The sequence below is a fragment of the Pediculus humanus genome, genomic scaffold (assembly GCF_000006295.1).
Source record: "Pediculus humanus corporis 1103172107423 genomic scaffold, whole genome shotgun sequence".
NCBI classification, from domain to species: Eukaryota; Metazoa; Arthropoda; class Insecta; order Psocodea; family Pediculidae; genus Pediculus; species Pediculus humanus.
In genome coordinates, this window is record NW_002987047.1 from 311,765 (window position 1) to 332,564 (window position 20,800).

Genomic DNA, 20,800 nt, shown 5'->3' on the forward strand with positions numbered 1-20,800 from the left:
AAAATAATTTATTCTGAACTGAATGAGAATTTTGGTGGTTTTCATTGAAAATTTTGTTTACCTCTCTTTTTTTTTCCAATTCCAATTGTGCTTGTCTCCTCCTTTCCATTTCCTCCATCATTTGTGCTTCCATTTGCCTTTTGGCTTCTTCCACTCTTTTTTCTACCTCTGCATCAATTTCATCTTTTCTCTTTTCAAGTTCTTCTTCGACTCTTTTTTTAACCATTTCTTCAATTCTTTTCGCTGTTTCCTCTTCGACAACTCTTTGTTCTAATTCTCTTGTCCTTCTGCACACAAATAAAAATTAAATGCATTTTTAATTAATGCTGGCGTTGTTGCGACACACAAAAATCAAATCGATCAAACACCTTCAATATCAAATATTAACATTGTAAAATGCAAACTACCTTTACAAAATATTTTTATTAACTGTTATTTTTTACTTTATTTTAACTATAAATCAACCTCTGAAAAATCAATTATGGAAAGTATGTAAAATTCACAAATTAAAAAATTCCAAAAAAATTTTTAATCGTAATTACAGAAAATTTTTGCTCTATTCGATGAATGATTATTTCAATTTTACTTAAATCGTAAAAGACGATATTTAAAAAAATTTTTTTTTTTTTAAAAAGAATGTTAATTTTTTTAAATTTATTATTTAATTGTAATAATATTATATTAATGTAGTGAATTTTATTATAATATTAGTAATTAAAAATTAATTTCATCATTATAATGATTCAAGGGCAGTATTACAGGCTCAGGTCACAAAATCCTAATAAAGTAACATAATGAATATTTAATGAATGAATGATGAATTTCACTTATATGGTAATCAATAATTTATTAGCAGAAGCCATTTATGAAATTGACAGTATAAATATTAATGTTAAAATTGAATGAATACATTCCTCTCACTATAAAGTAAATACTCGAGAGTTTTAACTCAAGCCTAACTAACTATACAGTTAACAAACCTCTGTCTCTCCATTCCAGCCAATCGCTCAACTTCATACATTTTTTTCTTCCTGCAGTGTAAAACTTTAACAACTTCAGAATCTGTACTTGTTGTGCTTGATTCTGAATGGGAACGTTTTCTAGAAGAAAAAAGCCCGATTGTAAAATAACAATTAAATATAAATTTAATTCCACATTAAATTAATTTTATTTCATACAAAAATGTTAAATGAGAGGTTAATTGAATTTTCAGAGATTGAGATGCACTTAAAAAATTAAAAATAATAATATTATGTAATTTCCTTATATGTTTTTCAAAAAAATTCAAATAATTAATTGTCATTTAAAAAACTTTATCTTTTTAAAATTAATTAAAAAAAAAAATTACCTTGATTTAGAAGATCTTTCTTTCGACCTGTCTCGTTTATGGTCCCCATGTTTACTATGACTTCTAGAACTTCTTTCTCGAGATCTTGAGCGTTTACGAGAGCTTTTACTTTTACTATGTCTTCTAGGAGATTTACTGTGGGATCTCGAACGACCCATTTTTTATATTTAAATAAGTTAGTACTAAGTATTAAGTTAACCAACAGTAACCATCAACTACGAATCACCATATTTAATGTGCGGATGAATTTAGAAATTTACGTTCTTTCTATTTTTTATGTAAAAAAGCAGTGAGCTTAGCTAACGAAGCCTCCGTTAATTTTTACATATATATTTTTTTACTCTATGAAATAACGAACAAATTTTAACGAAAAACAAACGCCATGGTAAGTGTTATGTAAAATTTACTTTCTCTTATTTATTTTTATACTACTTTTTTTTTTCCCTTTTCTCACGTATTTCCTTAAATATACTTTCAATGATTAATTTTATATAATTAAACCGTAGGTATAAGCCTAACGTAAAATATTATAAATATAAATCTAATAACAGCAATTCAATATAATGATAGCTTTCTTATTATGATTATCAAATCCTTAAATTTTCCAAAATTATTTTAAAATAGAAAAAGAAAATTATATACAAAAACTCAAATTTTAGTGTAATTAACATTATTTTTATTATTATTATTATTATTTAGACAATTTGACAAAATAATATTTAGACGTTTCAAATTTGCAATTTTCCATTATTCTTTTCAAAGACATCAATCCTATATTTTTAAAAAGAAAAGAAAAATTAAATTAAATTAAATAAAACATTTTATTTATTGTTATTATATTATTTCTTTTATTAAAAAGCAAATTTACATTTATTTATTTGCTATAGACTCTGAATTTTAATGAAATCATAAAAAAACAATCTGATGACTTGTTTACATAACTTTTTAAGAAAAAAAAAATCAAAAATCAAAGTCTACCTTCTCTCATCATTTCTCATTTATTATCCGACACACACATTTTCTTTTCTTTTATACAAATAAAAACCATTCGTGACAAATTAATTCATGTTTTTACTATTATATTTATTTATATTTATTTATTTATATATATTTATATATGTATAATATTCGTTATTTTATTTAATTTTTATTATTTATTTATTTTTATACATTATTTAAAAAAATACAATTTTTTTTTGTTTCTTTTTTCTTTTTTTTCTTTTAATTCTTTTTTTTTTTTTTTTAATTAAAATAATGAGGCAACAATTTTATTAATTAATTCTTGACATTAGGCCTAATACTTGTACCTATTTACTTAAAAATAATAATAATAATAATTATCTACCATTTACAATATATACATTAAAAATTTTTTATTTTTTTCTTATTTGACATATATATTATCATTATCATTATCATAAATAAATATTTTTTAAAATTTTATTTTTTTTTGTTTTACATATTAATAATAATAATAATAATAATAATAATAATTGTTTTTTTTTTCATTTCGATATTTAAAATGAATTCTGATAATGGAAAAATATTTCAAAAAAAAAAAAAAAAAATCCCTAAGAAAAATATTGAAATACAATTAATATTATTATTATCATCAAATTAGCTTCTTTTTTTTTAATTTAAAAAAATTAAATTTTCATTTTTTTTCAAAATAAATAAATAATAATAATAATAATAATAATAATAATAATAATAATAATAATAGTAATTATATAAGAATAATAAAATTTTATTATATAAATTTTTGTTTTTTTTTGTTTTTTTTTTTTTTTATTCACCATTTTTAATTAAAAAAATAACGTACCCCCAATCGACATAAAAAATAAATAATTAATAATTTTCAATAAAACATCAACACTCATATATATTTATTATAATCGATAGATCGATCGATCGATTAATCGATCTATCGACTAAATAAAAGTTTTCTTTTTTTTTTTTATTGCCATCTCAATCGTAACCGTTTAACACATTTTTTTACATTATGTATATATTATATACAGACAGACACACACACTCGTTTTTGGTTGACCATTTTAAACATTCCACATTATTATCATTATCATCATCATCATCATCACCATCATCATTATTATTATTATTATTATTAAACAATAAAAAAATAATTTTTTTTTCTTTTCTTTTTTTTTTTAAATATTTTTCCTTTTTTTTTTAGTTTTTTAATTTTTTAAATTATTAACAATTAAATAACAAATTTTAAATAACAAACAATTTTATTTATTTATTTATTTATATTTCGTTTAATTAATTAATTTATTTATTTAATTAATAATCGTTTTTGAAAATATTTATTTATTTATTAATAATAATAAATTTTGACTAATTTTTTAAAATTAAAATTCGTTATATTATGATTCATTTCTTAAATTTATCATAATCGCGTGTGTTATGAATAATTAATTAATAAAAATTGCCAAACGTAAACAAAAAAAAAAATCCCCATACGGGATCGTAGACCCTAAATCTTGGAAAATCATCATCATCATCATTATTATTATTAATGCAAGAAAAAAAAAGAAAAGAAAAAAAAATCCGCACGTACGTTTACCCTCAAAAAAATAATTATTTTACGTAAAATTCATTCAATTAATTTAAATTTTTTTTATTGTTTGATTCGTTTGGCACAGTAAAAAAAAAAAAAAAAAAACAAACAGACGAACAAACAAACAAACAAACAAAACAATAAAATTAATCGTAATTCTTTTTAAATAATACAATATTATTAAAAAAAAAATTTTTTAATTATTTATATATATATATTTTCGTATTCTTATACGTTTTACACACACACACACACACACACACACACATATATATATATATATATATATATATAAATATATTTCTATTATTATACAAAGTTCTCAATCACATACTTTATGTACAATTGTATAAAAATAATTCATGGGGGGCGGGAAAAAGGGAGGGACAAGAGGGGGCGGGAGAGAGGGAGGTACAGGAGGGGCGGGAGGGACAAGAGGGGGCGGGAGAGAGGGAGGTACAGGAGGGGCGGGAGGGACAAGAGGGGGCGGGACACGCGAGGCGGGGCGTGAAAATTAAATAATTTTATCATTGCAAAAAAATTAATAAAATAATAAAAATAAATAATAAATAATCGAAAATTCTTTTCCCTTTTCCTTTTTTTACACATACAAATATATAGAAATTTTACCAAAAAAAAAAAATTAATAATAATAATGATAATAATGATAATGATAAATTTAAAAAAACCAAAACGATTGAAAATTAATATATTTTGTCTTCCAGTCTTTCCCCTTTTTATTATTATTAAAATAATTATTTCAGTCTATTCCCGAAAGACAAAAAAATCAATAATATTTAAATATATAATAATAATAATAATAATAATAATAATAATAATAATAATAATAATAATAATAATAATAATAAAACAACCGTAATCAATCAGAGCGTGCAATGACAACGCGTGTATATGCAACAAACGCAAACGCAAAAAAAAAAAAAAAAATTTTTTTGATTTATGTAATAATAAAAATAAAATTTTTCTATTTCGAAAATAATAATAATAATAATAATAATAATTAAACAAATATCCGGGCGAACGTCATCCATCGCTCGGGAAACCAAAAAAAAAAGAAAATAATAATAATAATAATAAAAATATATATGTATATAATAAAATGAATAAAACGTTATCATCATCAATGGCAATTTTTTTTTTTTTTTGATAATGAAAAGAAAGAAAATGAAAACAACAGCAACAATAACTACAACACAAAAACCAACATGAACTTTTCACAATACGTCATCATTCACATTTTTTTTTTTTGTTTTTTGTTTTTCCTTTGTTTCAGCGGAAACGGCAGATATTTAAAATGAATAAAGAAAATAATAATAATAATGATAATAATACAAAAAAAAAATTAATAAAATAAAATAAAAATGAAAGTAAACAACCACACGTTTTCTTTCTTTCTTTCTTTCTTTTCTTCTCTTTTCTTTTCGAAATAAAAAAAAAAAAACATGAAATCCTTTCATTTATTTCCCCCCCCCTTCTCCCCTCTCTCTTCATCTTTCTCTCTCTCTCTCTCTCTTTCTCTCTATCCTTCGTACATTTTTTTTTCACGTTTGTTTGTTGTGTCGACGTAGAAAATTTGAAATAATCATATTACAGCATTTTTACGACGATTCACTGGAAAAAAAAAAAAAAACAATAACAACAGTAATAAAAAAATTGCAATGCGATAAATAATAAGAAAACAAAAAAAAAAAACAAAAACAAACAAACAGATACGACAAACGAATGCCGACAAACGAGAGACAAAAAAAAAATCAAATAGAAACTTACGGGATTCATTTTTTTTTTTTTACGTCGTCGACTCTCCATTCAGAATTTTTTTTTTATTTTTATTATTATTATTATTTTTCATTTGTCAATTGTTTGGATAACATTTTTTTTACAAGTTAGACAAAAAATTATAACGTAATAATAGTGATGATAATAATAATAATGATAATAATATAAACATATGTATAAATTATTTATTTATTTATGCATGGTTTACGATGGATATCACGATTAAGAAGGTTTGATTTTGGAAAAACTGAAATGGAGAAAAAAAAAAATCACAACAGCGAAAACAACACAACAAAAATAAAAAAAAACAAATAAAAGTGACAAATGAGTGTGAACGAGTGAACGGCTTGAACGTTCGCAAGCGTTAAAAAAAATAATAATAAAAAAAAAAAAAAAGGAACGGGATTTTAAATCCCCTTCTCCTTACCTTGTCAGTTTGTCCATGAACGTTTTCAATCGAATATCCGAAATTGAAGGTACCAATTTCTGAACGAGTTCTTTGACGAACAAATCCGTAAATCCCGGACTCGAAAGTTCAGCCAAATCGAAAGCCGTTCTTAATTCTTCTATCACGTCGGGTTTTTGATGCATGGAATCGTGCGAATGCGAATTGTACAGGTGTCTTCTTTCGAGCTAAGAAATCATTCGACAAAAAAAAAAACGTTAAAAATTTTAAATGAAGGGGTGGAAGAAAGGGAGGGGAAAAAACTCACCTCGGATATGAGGGGTGACACGACGCCCGTGAATGAAGACGGTCGAATACTGTTGGGTACTACACCTAACTTACTGTTGCTGCTCGAACTTATGCTGTTCGCATTGTTCATATCCGATTTCCAATTCGATGACTTTTCCTGATGATCCCCTCTGTGCTCTGATATAAAATTTATATCTTTTGAATTTCTCTTTTCCTTGGCCTCTTTACGATTGTCGGTTGTTGCGGTTGTTGTTGTTGCCGATGATGAATTTGTTGTAACAGCGCCATGAGAGCGAGACGACTGCGTAAAAAACAAAAAAATGATTATCATCATCGTCATCGTGAATGAGGTTGTGGGATTTCCCTCATTCTAATAATACTCACTGGCACAACCTTTTCATTTCTATAATGATTCAAATTAGAATCTTTCGGAGGTGATTCGCTTTTGACCGGTGATAAACCATTTTGAACTTTTGACGTCGTTTTGTGATTTGACGTTTCTTCGCTCGAATGAGAACCTGTTTGAATTTGTAACGAGTGAACGCCTTTGACTGTCATTATCCAGGGTTCGTCCATGTCGCTATCGGGTTTCGATTCCTCCCTGAAAAACGACAACAAAAATAGTAAAACACGAACGTTTTTTCGCTTACGCTTGTTAGTCAATTTCTTAATCCTTTCATTTCATTTTCATCCCCTTCGTAATAATTTCTTTCCTACAACCCCCTTTTTTTGTAAAAGTTTATTTAAACTTACGTACGTACGTCGACGTCAATTTTTTACTTTTCGACTCTTCCCCCCCCATCCCTTCTGTGTTATACTAGAAACGTTTTTATTTTCCTATCATCCCCCACCCTCTCTCTCTCTCTCTCTCTCGTTCATTCATTCATTCATAAACAATTATCATTAAAAAAAAAAATTTATTTTAACTTACGAGTCTGAATTTTCTGATTCCGTTTCGCTTTCTTCATTTCTCTGAGCTCTCCATTTAATATACCTATCGATTAAATCCACGAGATACGAATTTTTTTTAGCTTTTCTTATAAATGAAAATTTTAATAATTCCTTCGCCGTCGGCCTCTGAAATACAAAAAAAAAAAAAAAATAATAATAATAATTTCGTTCAGAAAAAAAAGAACATTTTCATGCAAAATAAAAAAAAATCAGGGACAAAATTAATTTTCTTTTTTTTTTTTTGTTTTTCATTTGACGTCGTCGTCGTCGTCGTTGTTGTTTTTGTTGTTGTTTGTTTGCTCGCTGCTCGCTAGCATTTGGCGCCACATTTTTATTTTTTGTTTGTTTTCTTTTTTTTTTGTTCAGACGACTTGAAAGAATAACAAAAGAAAGAGTTTGTACAAAAGATTAAATTCAATTTTTCAACGATCAAAAAAAGAAAATTTTCTATTTTTTCCCATCTTTAATTTTTATTATCGACAAAAATTTACTTTCTTCGTTTCTTTGTTTTTCTCCCAACGAGCAAATTATAGGAGATGGGGAGGAGGAGAAAGGGAGGAGGAAGGGGAAGGGAAAACTAAATTAAATTATAAACTTTTACCGAGACAAATTATGAAAAAGTAACGTCAAAAAAATTTTATGAATTTAATAAAAAAAAAAAAATCGCCTTTTGTTTGCTCTGGTAAAAGCCAAAAGGTTTAAAGTGCGAAACAAAAAAAAAAAAGCTAGAAGGTATGAAAGGAAAAAAAAATGAGAGAGAGAGAAAAAGAAAGAGACATTAAAAAACAGGGAAAAAAGGATAAATAATAAACGTTCAAAATGAGAGGGGAATAAAAAGGAAAAAAGAAAGAAAGAAAGAAAGAAAAAAGAAGGAAAGAATGAAAAATGAAAGAAGAAAATTTTTGGAGTCGCGCGATTTCTTAAACAATGGAAACAATCGACCATTTTTCCATTGAAAAAAAAAACATAATAAAATTTTATATTTTTTATTTTATTGAGTTTCTGCGTTGCTGAGAGAAAAAAAAAATTTTTTTTTTTTTTCTTCAACTCTAACAAGCTTTTCTCGTTTACGACCCAACAAATGACGTACGTACGATTCTGAGCATGTCAACCTTTTGTTTTGTTTTGTTTTCTTTCCTTTTTTCTTTAATTCTTTCTCATTACCGTCACTTTCTCTCTCTCTCTTTTTTTTTTTTACTTACATTTTCCGGATCCTTGTTCAAACAAGCTTCGACGAATTCTTTAAATTGTTTCGTATAATTTCCCGTCAATTGTGGAGGATTATTTTTTGGTATGAGAAACAAAACCCTCATGGGATGAAGTTCAGAATTTGGCGGTTCACCCTTGGCTAACTCAATGGCTGTGATGCCCAACGACCAAATATCCGCCTGAAAAAAAAAATCAATCAAAAACTTAAAAATTTAATAACAAATTTAATCCTCCTCCTCCCCTTATCATTATTATTATCATTATACCGCGTTTAATACTTCCAAAATGGGTTTGCCGTATATTTTGACACAGATTTTTTATTTATTAATGGATTTCCTTATTATCGGGGTTGAGGTTATAGGAAACGATGAAACGGTTTGTCCAAAAAACAAAATTATATAAAAAAAAAAAATAATAATAATAATTGCAAAAACTAGATTTACCGGGTGAAGTAACAAACATGTTCAAACATTGAGATTAATGATGGAGAGAGAGAGGGGGGAGAGAGAGAAAGAGAAAGAAAGCCTTAAGGGAAATAATCAGCGTCTGGTTAAGCAAGTTTGTGGTCAATTCAACATCCACGCATTTTATATTATTACGCAGATGAAAATTTCAATGGCGTTTCATTGGACGCAATAAAGTAGTGTTAAAAAAAAAAAAAACAACGATAATAATAATAATAATAATAATAATAATAATAATAATAATAATTTTTTTAATTATCTTTCTCCGTGAATTTTTTTACCTCCTCGTGTCTTTTGTACACATTTCTTATTACTTTCTAAATTTCTCACCTGTTTTTCCTTTTCAAAAGAATTTTTTTTTCTTTTTTTTTCCTTTTACCTTTTCAAAGGAAAATAAAGTTCGAAGATTTACGAGAGAGATTAGGAAAAAAAAATTACTTAATTTTACTCTATCGATTATCACACGCTATCCCATAATAATAATTTTTACCCCCCACCCCCCGGGAAAAATTAATTTTCCTTTGCGATTCGTTACATTTCGAACATTTAGGAAACTCTTCAATCGTTTCTTACCTTTGAATCGTATGCCGATTGCTTAATGACTTCGGGTGCCATCCAAAATGGAGTTCCGACAAATGTATTTCTTTTACTCGTCGTGTTTGTCAATTGTCCAGCGACTCCGAAATCGGCCAATTTCACGTCACCCATTTCGCTTAAAAGTACGTTGGCCGCTATTTTAGTGGGAGGGGAAAAAAAAACAACAGCTTTAATCACGAGTTTTCCAAAAACAAACACAAAAAAAAAGAAAACAATTTTCATCCGCTTACCTTTTATATCTCTATGCAATTTTCTTTCGCTATGTAAATAATCTAAACCTTTGAGTACTTCCCGAAGAATGATTGCTATGTGCATTTCTTCGAAATTGGTCGCTTTCATCAAATCCAAAGCTGAACCCGCACCCAAATATTCCATTATTATCCATAGTTTTGTACCCTGTTAATAATAATATTACGTAAATGAAAAAAAAAAAAATTAATCAACGAACCTGGACATGGAAAATGAGAAAATTAAATTAAATCATAAAAATTCAACGAGCGTGATAAAATAAAATAAAATAAAAAAGAAAAGATGGTGGAATTAAAATAAAAAAACAAAAGTAATAATAATAATAATAATTCTTTTTCACTCCAAACTAACTCCACTAATAATAATAATAATAATAGAAAAATAAATAAATTGAAGTTAATAATAAAAGTAAGATATTAAAAAATATTTTCGAAACGTTAGCGGTTTTTTTTTTTTTTTTAATGATTTTGGAAAGTTCCAGACAGAGAGAGAGAGAGAGAGAGAAAGAGAGAGTGAGAGAGAGAAAACAATAATAAATCCATTCCCTTTACTTTCATACGACGACAAGAAAAACCATCGATTAAACGTTTGAAATTTGTGACCGTTTGATAAAGAATTTCTTTCTTAACCTTATCACTAAATTAAGGTAAAAAAAGTTTCAATTTATTTTTTGTACCGTCGTCCGCCATACAATTTCAATTAATTTTTTTTCTCTTATCGAATTTTCCTTTTTTTCCTTTTTTTTTTTTTTTTCTTTTGTCGAATTTTCCAAAAATTCTACTAAAGAATGATTATGAAATCGCACGAATCGCATTTCGAGATTGATTTAGATTAAAGATAAAAATCGATTGGAAACGTGAAAAGGAGTGTTACGGTTCATTCACAATCAGTCTACTACAGAATTAATCGAAACGAAAACCAACAATAATAATAATAATAATAATAATAATAATAATAATAATAATACTAATAATAATATTATTGCCTTGAAGAGAAGATTGCATCGAGTGATCGATACCTCTTGTTCAATTACTGAAAAAGGTTTTGTGAAAAATCAACCAAGGATTTCAACATTCACACGAGGGTTTTCCATTCTCGAATGGATAAATACAAAATTTCTGCGTGGTGCAAGAGGAAACAATAATAATAATAATAATAATGATAATGATAACGATCATAATATTTAATATTTGTTTTAATATTTATTTATTTATTTATTCGTTATTTTCTCTAACCTGAAACGCAACCTGTTAGCGTAATTTTCACTTTATTGTTTAAAAAATCGAGAAGGCAATTTCCCAAATTTAAATTCTAATTATTATTATTATTATTATTATTATTACTATGCTAGTAAGACATTCGTCCTTGTAAAAAAAAACTTTTTTTATCCTTAAATAAATTTCATTTGGACGATGGCAAATTTTTATTTAATAATAAACGAAATAACAAATCTCTGGACATTGTATAAGCGAGCGTCAGGAAAGTAGAAGAAAATTCGATTTGAAGTAATAATAATAATAATGAAACTCATTACACCCTCAAGGATGAAAAACAATGATATTGTTAACCACAAGGGAAGAAGAGAGAGAGAGAGAGAGAGAGAGAAAAAAGTTGAAAAATAAAATGAAACTTACAATGAACTTTTAACGCGTCAGTAAACCATAATCATGACAGAGAAAAAAAATAAATATGTATATAAATAAATAAATATATATATATATAAATAAATAAAAATTCGTGAATTTTAATTATTGTAATTTACATAAAAACTAAAATTATTATTATTATTAATATTATTCTTTAAAAAAATGTTTTTCTCATGTTTGTTTTTTTTTTTTTTTTCTCAACTTCCTTTCTACCATTCTTTTTCTCTCTCTCTCCCTACCTCCTCTACTTTTCCTCTCTTTCTTCCCGTCTTCCATTTTTTTTTTCTTCCAAAGAATTAAATTAAATTAAAATAATAATTATTTATTTTTCAAATGCAAGTTGAATTCGTTTAAGAAAAAGGAACGCACACGAGTCAAAAAAAAAAAGTAAAACGAATCGGACCAAGCAAACATTCCAAATTTTTTTACTGAGAAGAGAAATAAACTAATCGGAGAAAGGAATAAATAAGTCAAATAATTCATTTTGTTTTTCATCATCAATCACGGTTAGGAAAAAGTATAAAAAGTGACTGGATAATGGTGGTGGTGGTGGTGCCAACACCAAGAGACGTTTAATTCAAAATCACTGCGGTCACCTTTCCGTGAAACCACCTACTTTTCCATGAAATTTTTCAACGTTTCGACAATAAAATACCATTTATTGGTAATTTTCGTAAAATGCACGTTTCGCATTTTTTATTATTATTAGTAGTAGTAGTAGTAACAGTAATAATAATAATAATAATAATAACAGTGAGGGGAGAAAAATTATTATTATTTTTTCGATATAGAAAATGTATGTAACCCGAATCGTTACGGCGACGGTACGGCGTACGAAAAAAAAAAAAAAAAATGTTTCGAAAAATAAAAATAACGGTTCGAAGATATTTCGGGTTAACTGCACCGAAGAATGTATTATTATTATTATTATTATTATTATTATTAGATAAAAATCATTCATCGGTGATGACGAAGGAGAAAAAAACAGAAAGAAACAGACAAAAAAACTAAGAAAATTAAATAACGATTTTTTTTGAATTGAGAGCAGCAACGAGAGACGTTCGTTTAGCGAGCGAAACGAGATAAATTTTCTTTTTTTTTTAATGCGGTCAAATGGCAAACGTGTAAGGTCAAAGGTAAAGTTTTTCTAATGGTAGTACCGAATAAAATCGTGATTTGATATCAAGGAAAAAAAAGGACGAACGTTTGTTCGTAAAGATTTAAACATTCGATTGACCAACATATTTTAAAATTGTGATCCTCGCATTATTTTTCTTCCACGCAATTCACGAAATTGGCAAAACCATTTTTTTATTTTTTATTTTTTTTGCAAAAGCGGTATTCGTTAGTGACTCACAGGTTTGAAACGTCAAAAACAAAAAAAAAATCGCACAATCGCCCTTGAAGCTAAGGTAAAAAAATTAAAAAACTTTTTTATCAAAGAAAAAGTAAACAAAAGGCGTCAAAAAAAAAAACAGAAAAGTTCCGACAGGATGTTTAAAAGTTGAGTCAAACGCGGAAAATCTTTCTTCTTCTTCTTCTTATTATTATTATTATCAAGTAGCAAATTTAAAATTGTCTCCTTCTTAAAATTCTTTACAAACGACTGCACGTTACAACACGTTGAAATTTAAAAAAAAAATTCAAATGCGCGCGACGCGTTGGCATCAATACAAAAAAAATGGCATCCCGACGAGACTATTTGAAAAAAAAAAAAAGGTCGATGACTGACTGACTGACAATAATGACGGTTTTCGAAAACTGACGATGATAAAAACTTTTTGGAAAACATTTTAAAAATAAAAAAAAAAAAGAGAAAGAAAGAAATAAGGAAAAGTAAATTTTTACACCGTTGGAACGCGAGAGAGAGAGAGAGAGAGAGGGGAGAGAGAGGCAAGCGTGGGATAATTGCAATTACCCCGTGGCTAAGTAATACTTAACTGTAAATTAAAACTATAACATTTTCTTTCGAATTACGTTTAAAAAAAAAAAAAAAAAAAAAAAAAAGATAAAAACCTAATAATTAAAACTTAAATTTAAAAAAAAAAACGCAAAATTTCTAAAAAAAAAAATTTACACGATTTATTTATTTTTTATTAAAACACGGAAAAGAAGAGAGAAAAAGAAAGAGAAAGAGATGGAAAAAAAAATAGAAGCAAAAACAATGAAATTGACAAACGTTCTAATCTAATATAAATAAAAATTTCCGTTTAATTAATAAAACAAAAACTTGGTTGAAAATTTACACAGTGAAACCAATGAAAAAAGGCAAACATAATGCAAAAACAAAAAAAACAAAGTAAACATCGAATAAATAAATAAACCGAAAGGATGTTGTAAACTCCGGTAAGAGAAGGAAAAAAAAAAAAAAGGAGGAAGTCACTCACTCGCGAGCTCAATTTACAACAAAACAAACACGATGATAATATTAATTTCCGTCTGCTGAAATTATTCGAAATATTTAAAAAACGTCAAAAACCAATAATATTAATTAAAATTATAAGGAAAATATTTTTCGTTCGGAAATAAAAGTGAAAAGAAAAACTTTTTAGAAGGGACGTATGGAAAAACGCATTGGAAAATGTAATAATGTACTGCAAAAAAAAAAAATTTTTCACGAAAGCATTTCACCTTAATCCATCGTCAACGCCGCACGCACACGCACACACACACACAAAAAAGGATTCAAAGACAAATCGATCCAAAAAAAAAAAAAAAAAATCTTAATTAAAAAACAAAAAGGTATACATCTTCATCCGATCGAGAAATTACATCTCGAGGGGGGAAGGGGGAGGGAGAGAAAAGGGGAGAATAGTTTCGACAGTTAATAATAAATTGATGAAATTAAAAACAAAAATTTATCGTGAGATCGAATCGATCTAATAAAATAAATCGATTTAATCGATTTAGTTTGAAAAACGTGAATTCGAGAAATCGTTTTTTTTTCCTCTCTTTCTTTCTTTCTTTCCTTATTGTGAAACATTTTATTCTTTTATTTGAATCCTACGTTTACTTTTCTTTTGTTTTTTCATTCCTTGCATAATACACCGTCTCGCGTTTTTTTTTTTTTTTTTTTTAATAAATTTTTTTGCGTCATTGCGCCACGAGCTTTTTTTTTTAAAAAAGAAATTAAAAATAAAATAAAATAAAAAAGAGGATATGAAAAGAACAATAAATGGCAAACGGCCCGCGAGATAAATTTTTGGGAAAAATTATACAAGAAGAATTTTAAAATGCGAAAGACGCCATTTTGACCTGGAAAAAAAAAACAAAAAAGAAAAAAGGAAAAAAGAAAAGTCGACCATCCAAATAAATATATAAAAGTTACTTAACTTCCTAAATAAAAAAAAAAAGCTTTTACTCTTTCAAATTATATTTTTGCGCCGTTTCTTCTTTTTTTTTCTCTCCTTATTATTTTTATTAATTTATATTAATTTTCCCTTTTTTTGGAAAAAATAAATTTAAACTTGTTTTTCTTTTAATTTTTTTGAAAAAAACAAAAATTTCACATCTCGACATTTTTATCAAAGCTTTTTTAATTTTTCAGGATTATTTTTTCTTCTTCCTCTTTTTTCATTTTCATCGTGCGACGCCATTTTCTTTTTATCAAATTTTTTTTTTTTTTTTTACAATCGTACAAAATAAGAAAAGAAAAGCACAGACGTTGGGAAAAAAAAAGAAAAGGAAAATCAATATTTTATCAGTTTTTTTTTTTTTTTGAAATAGAAATCGTTACGTAATGAACCGCGAAATGTTTTTAACCTTTTGAACTTCATTTTCCTGCATACTTAACACACAAACATAGAAAACAAAAACAAAAAAAAACAAAAAGTTTATCAAAAATTAAATTTGCCAAAGTGTTTAAACAAAATGTTTACCCCCGCAACTACTCTTAAACTGTTCAAAAAAATAAATAATAATAATGATGATGATGTGGGAGGCAAAACAATAATATTTGGTTAAAAAGAAATTCAAAACATTACAAACCTACCTAATACAATACACATGCGGAAAAAAAAAAAAACATTTCGCCCAGTCTCAAATTTAATTTACCCGCCATTATTATTATTATTATTATTATTATTATTATTATTATTATTATTATTTTATTGAGAAATGAATAATGACTAAGAGAATAAATGAAAATTTCAAAGGACTGAAACCCGGAGAAATGCGAATGAAATTAAAAGTCGATTTCGTTCGATCTGAACGTTTCGCACCCCTAATCGAACAATAAATAATTCCACGGACGAACATAAAAAAAAATTAAAAAATTTATGACATAAACATTACCACCAACACCTATAAAAAAAAAAAAAGAAGAAAACTCAAAAAAAAAAAAAAAAATAATAATAATAATAAAAATGCGATCGTGCCTTAGATGAATCGTAAAAATAAAGAAGACGACAATAATTATTACACGACCGGAAATAAAATACTTAAACGCGCCTGACAATTTAAACAGGAAGTAAGGAATGCGATTCGTCACCTAAACAACCTTGCGATACGATGTCGTTGACGACGACAACGACGACGATGATGATGATAAAAGAAAGAAAGGAAATTTTTTTAATTTAATTTGAAAATTGGAAAACGTTTTAATTATTATTATTATTGGAAAAAAGGGAGAAAGAAAAAGGGAGAAAGAAAAAGAGAGAAAGAGCGAGAGAGAGAGAGAGAGAGAGAGAAACAAAAAGATTTTATTGGGGGGAAAACGTCGAGAACGTAATTTGGCTTTTTCTTTTTTTTACTTCCTGTTTATTTCGTTTAAGATCGCTACAGAATTCAACATGGACAAAAAAATAAACGAAAAAATTATTAAAATAAATTCCGACTGCGACTATACACAATCAAATTCGATCGATATCACTGCAGGAATATTTATATTCGTCGTACGACAGAAAACTGTTGGTAGTTAAAACTAAAAAGAACATCACCGATGGAAAAAAAAAAAACTAATTGGAATAAGAAAAGAAAAAAAAAACCAGTAAAAGTTTTATTTCAGTAATGAAAAATCTTACGGACGAATGTGACCGTGAAATGAATAAACGAGGACAATAAAAAAAAAAAAGGAAATGCAGAAGACAGAGTGAGTGAGAAAGAAAGAGAGAGAGAAAGAGAGAGAGAGAGAGAGAAAGGAAAAATAAAAAGATGTCAACCGTTACGTTACGACTCCAAATATTCTGGAAATTTTCCCAAAACGCTTCGAAAATTCCACAGAAAAGATTTTCTCTTTCCATTTTTTCCCGTTCCCCCTCCCCCTTTCCCTACTACCCTCCCTCATCCTCCCCTTTTTCCTTTTTTTTTCCAATTTCCATCTCTCTTGTTTCTTTCATTTTCTTTCTCTCTCCCTCTCTTTTTTTTTTTATTTCTTTTCCTATTTCACTCGACCTTTTTTTTTTTTTTTATTCATGAAGTAATTTTATTCTGCTTATGAGATGCTGCTGTTAAGATTTTCAATTTATCACGTGACCTTTCGACAATTTTCTTTTTCTTATTCTTACCAAACTAAAAGAAATTTAAAATTTGTTTTCCTTTACACGTCGTCATCATTCAAAAAAATCTTTTCAAATTTATTTTTCTGCACAAGATAACCTTGACAAAAAAAAAAAAATTAAAAGAAAAGAAAAATGCGACGGTAAGGGTTTTTTTTTTTTTTTTACAAACGGATTTTAACCAAAAATATTCCATCACCATCAATCATCATCGCGTACAAGACGTGCTGAGAAATAATGACCGAAATCTAAGACCTGAATTATTTGTTTGTTTTCACTCGTTTGTTTGCAGACTACGAAAACAAAAAAAAAAATTCAATTTAATTCACGTCTCGAATTTAATGACTGTAAACACATTAAATTAATTTAAATTAACTTTAACTTTAACTCTAATAATAATAATAATAATTAGAATTGTCTTAAACATCAAACTGATTAATATTCATACGTTTTTTTTTTTACATACGTTTCCATCACTCACTTTGTGGGTAATTGAACAGTTTAAGAGAAATCGCTGCAACAACAACAACATCAACAACAACAAACAACAAAAACAAATTAAACACTATCATCAACACAACACGTTAACCTTCGATTTTGCACGACCTAAATGCCACAAACAATGAATTTGGTAATTATTTACCACCACGTTAATAAATAAGAGATAGTTATGAACAAATGTAAATTTTTTTGTTTTGAAGGGAGAGAGAGAGAGAGAGAGAGAGAGAGAGAGAGAGAGAGAGAGAGAGAGAGAGAGAGAGAGAGAGAGAGAGAGAGCAGACAAATTAACCTTTCTTTCGAACGAAGGAGTGAAGAAGAAGAAAAAATAATAATAATAATAACGAACCTTCAGGTATGATCCGTAATATTTCGTGACGAACGGACTGTCGCACTGTGACAAAACCATAATTTCCTGTTGTATGTCTTCGATTTCATCTTCGGCTTCTTCTAAATCTATTATTTTGATTGCCACGACTTGTTGCGTCCTGTTGTCGATCCCTTTGAAAACTTCCCCGAACGAACCTTTTCCGATTTTTTCTTGCTTCGTAAAGATCAACTCGGGGTCCACCTGCTGCAAGTAGACAAAGAAAACGGAAAAATTATTCACGTGATATTTTTTGTCGTGCAGAGAAAAAGAAAAAAGAAAAAAAAAAAATTCCAAAATCGAATAACAATAATAATAATAACATATCACTGTCAAAATTTTCTCTCTTAACAAATATCGACTTTTTCCCCCCCAAAAAAAAATTTTTTTTTTTAGTTTTTCAAATTTGATTCTACGTGACAGTAGTTTATTTTTCCAAAAATTTTCCATTTTAAAAAAAAAAATTTTGGAGAAAAACTTTGTTTGTTCGTACAAACTAGCTTAAAAACGAAACATTTTAAAACTTTAAATTACGAACGTTGGTCGGAGAAAAAGTTTCAATTTCTCTCGTTTTTTACGTATTAAAAAAATAATTTCTTTTCCCTTTCCTCGTCGTCATCCTTTGTAATTCCCACCCCACCCTCCTTCCCGTATTCCTTTTCTCCCCGTTCCCACCTTTTTCCCCCGGGAAGAGGGGGGGGGGAAACTTCGAAAAAATTTCAACTTTCAACTTCATCATTACATCTACAATATCACGCGGGAGATTTGCAAAATTCGATATTTTAATATTTAAAAAAAAAAAAAATTTTATTTTCCTGTTAAACTTTTGGGCGCCGCCATTTACGTCACAATAATTTTTTAAATTAATTTTAATAACCTTTTTTTTTTACAAAATTTATTTTTTTTAAATAAAAGTTTTGGGTTTTAATATGAAAAACAAGCGAATGCGAACCTTTACAAACAAACATTATAATATTCTTGTAAATTATTCAGTAAAAATTCCGACATTTTTTTTTTTTTTTTTTTTTAAATATGGAACACGAAACGGATTTGAAAAAGAGAGAGAGAAAGAAGAAGAAAAATTTTCATTATTAACTCGGTTAAATCAAAACGACGGCACATAAAATTATTATTAAAAAAAAAAGAAAAAAAAAAACTTTTTTCGATTCAATCGTGAATTATATTTAATGATGATTTCAAATCTTTCTTCCACTCTCTCTCTCTCTCTTCATTTCGATTCTCATCTCTTTTCCTTCCTTCCTTCCTCTCTCTTCGTAACTTATCCACTACACAAATAATATATTTAAGTGACTATTCAATTAGTTTCGCTTTTTTTCTTTTTTTTTTTTTAATGAGATTTGGTCGACTTTCTTTTGGCACGAATTTTTACCATTGAAAACAATTTCGGAGAGATGACCAATGATCTGATTAAAAATGTCGCAAAGATTACTCCTTCGAACTATTTTTCGTTCGTTATTTTTCTCAAATCATTTATCAAAAGAGAAATTAATAAAAGCAGGAGAGAAAAAACATTTAAAATAATAATAATAATAATAATAATAATAATAATAATAATAATAATAATAATAATAATACCGATTTGCTAAACAGTAACAAAACTTTTTCCCTGTAGCAACCGTCTGACGAATCTCACACGCGGATGATGTAATTAAATTCAACCCTTTCAACCTTTTTTTCTTTTTCCTCTCGTTCAACATTTAACAAACCTTTTAATATATATCTCTTTTTTTCCCTGCAGACTACCAGAAGGGGGGGGAAAAAAAGAAGTTGAGAGCATGTAAGGTGAAAGAAAAACTCACCGTCTCAGTCTGATGATTTCCGGAACCGACGGATTTCCAAGTCGGTCCCTGCCATTTAGTGTGCGAATTCCCATAAGGACTCATCCAATGCTGTTGTTGTTGCTGCTGCTGTCTTGAGAAATAATTTCCATTTTTCGTCGGATCGTTGTAAGTCAAGTTTTCAGTCACGACGGGACTTCCGTTTCCCCTCATTTTTATTGTTACAAAATCATACACAGAAATATAACAACAACAACACCAACAACTACAAAATATTCACCGAGTTTTTATTTTTTTTCTCCCCCGTATTCCTTTTACAATAAAAATCTTTGATTAACGATTTTCACTGCGAAAGCAAAATTTAATAATTTAAAACTTTGAAATTTTCACCTCGATCGATTCGACACGAACGAACGATGGAATGTTGAATATTTTTTTTTTTTTAACGGAATAAAAAGAAAGAAAGAAAGAAAAAAAATCGATCGATTACGATCTCGTAAGGTGCGGTTCATTCATTCATTCAAAACAAACAAAAACAAAACGTTTTTTTTTTTTTTTTAAATTTCGCTATCGTAACAATTATATTATCGATTTCTCAATTCAAAAACCATACAAATCCCACGCGAATAAATCGTCTTGTTGCCACGTGAAAGACGAAAACGACGACACCTTCTTAGAGAAAACCATTCATTATTAAAAAAATTTCGTAACAATTATTTAAAAAAAAAAAAAAAAACGTAAAAGTAAACTACCAACAACACCAGATACCAGGAGAATTCAATTCAGTCACGGTTGAAAATTGTATGCAAAAAAATTTTAATGGCGTCATGAAAGTATTTAATATTATTAAAACCGACAGGATAAAAATAATTAGTTTTGCGATTCAGTTCAAAACTAATAACCAACGCGGAAATAACAATAAAAAAAAAAAAAAAACAAATCTCTGGTGAGAGTTCAAAATTTTAATTACACGTTAAACAATCGGTTTTTTTTTTTCTCCATACTTTTTCCAGTTTTCTCTTTTTCCGCCTTACGTTTGCATATTCAAACGACATCTTTTATAGTATCAACAATTATTTTAGCAAAATTATTTAAAGTTAACAAA

At 27.4% G+C, this 20,800-nt stretch overlaps 1 protein-coding gene across 1 annotated transcript; it reads right to left on the reverse strand.

Annotated features, from left to right (window-relative positions):
* Nucleotides 1–6,149: 6,149 nt before the first annotated feature.
* Phum_PHUM071280 (serine/threonine-protein kinase MST4, putative) lies at nt 6,150–19,908 on the reverse strand (the record flags this gene model as incomplete). The annotated part of the gene is made up of 10 exons (XM_002423540.1): nt 6,150–6,359; nt 6,440–6,721; nt 6,805–7,021; nt 7,352–7,497; nt 8,574–8,759; nt 9,618–9,775; nt 9,872–10,037; nt 17,879–18,103; nt 19,264–19,377; nt 19,717–19,908. 10 exons carry the CDS (start codon nt 19,906–19,908, stop codon nt 6,150–6,152), a joined length of 1,896 nt encoding a protein of 631 aa, XP_002423585.1.
* Nucleotides 19,909–20,800: the final 892 nt, after the last annotated feature.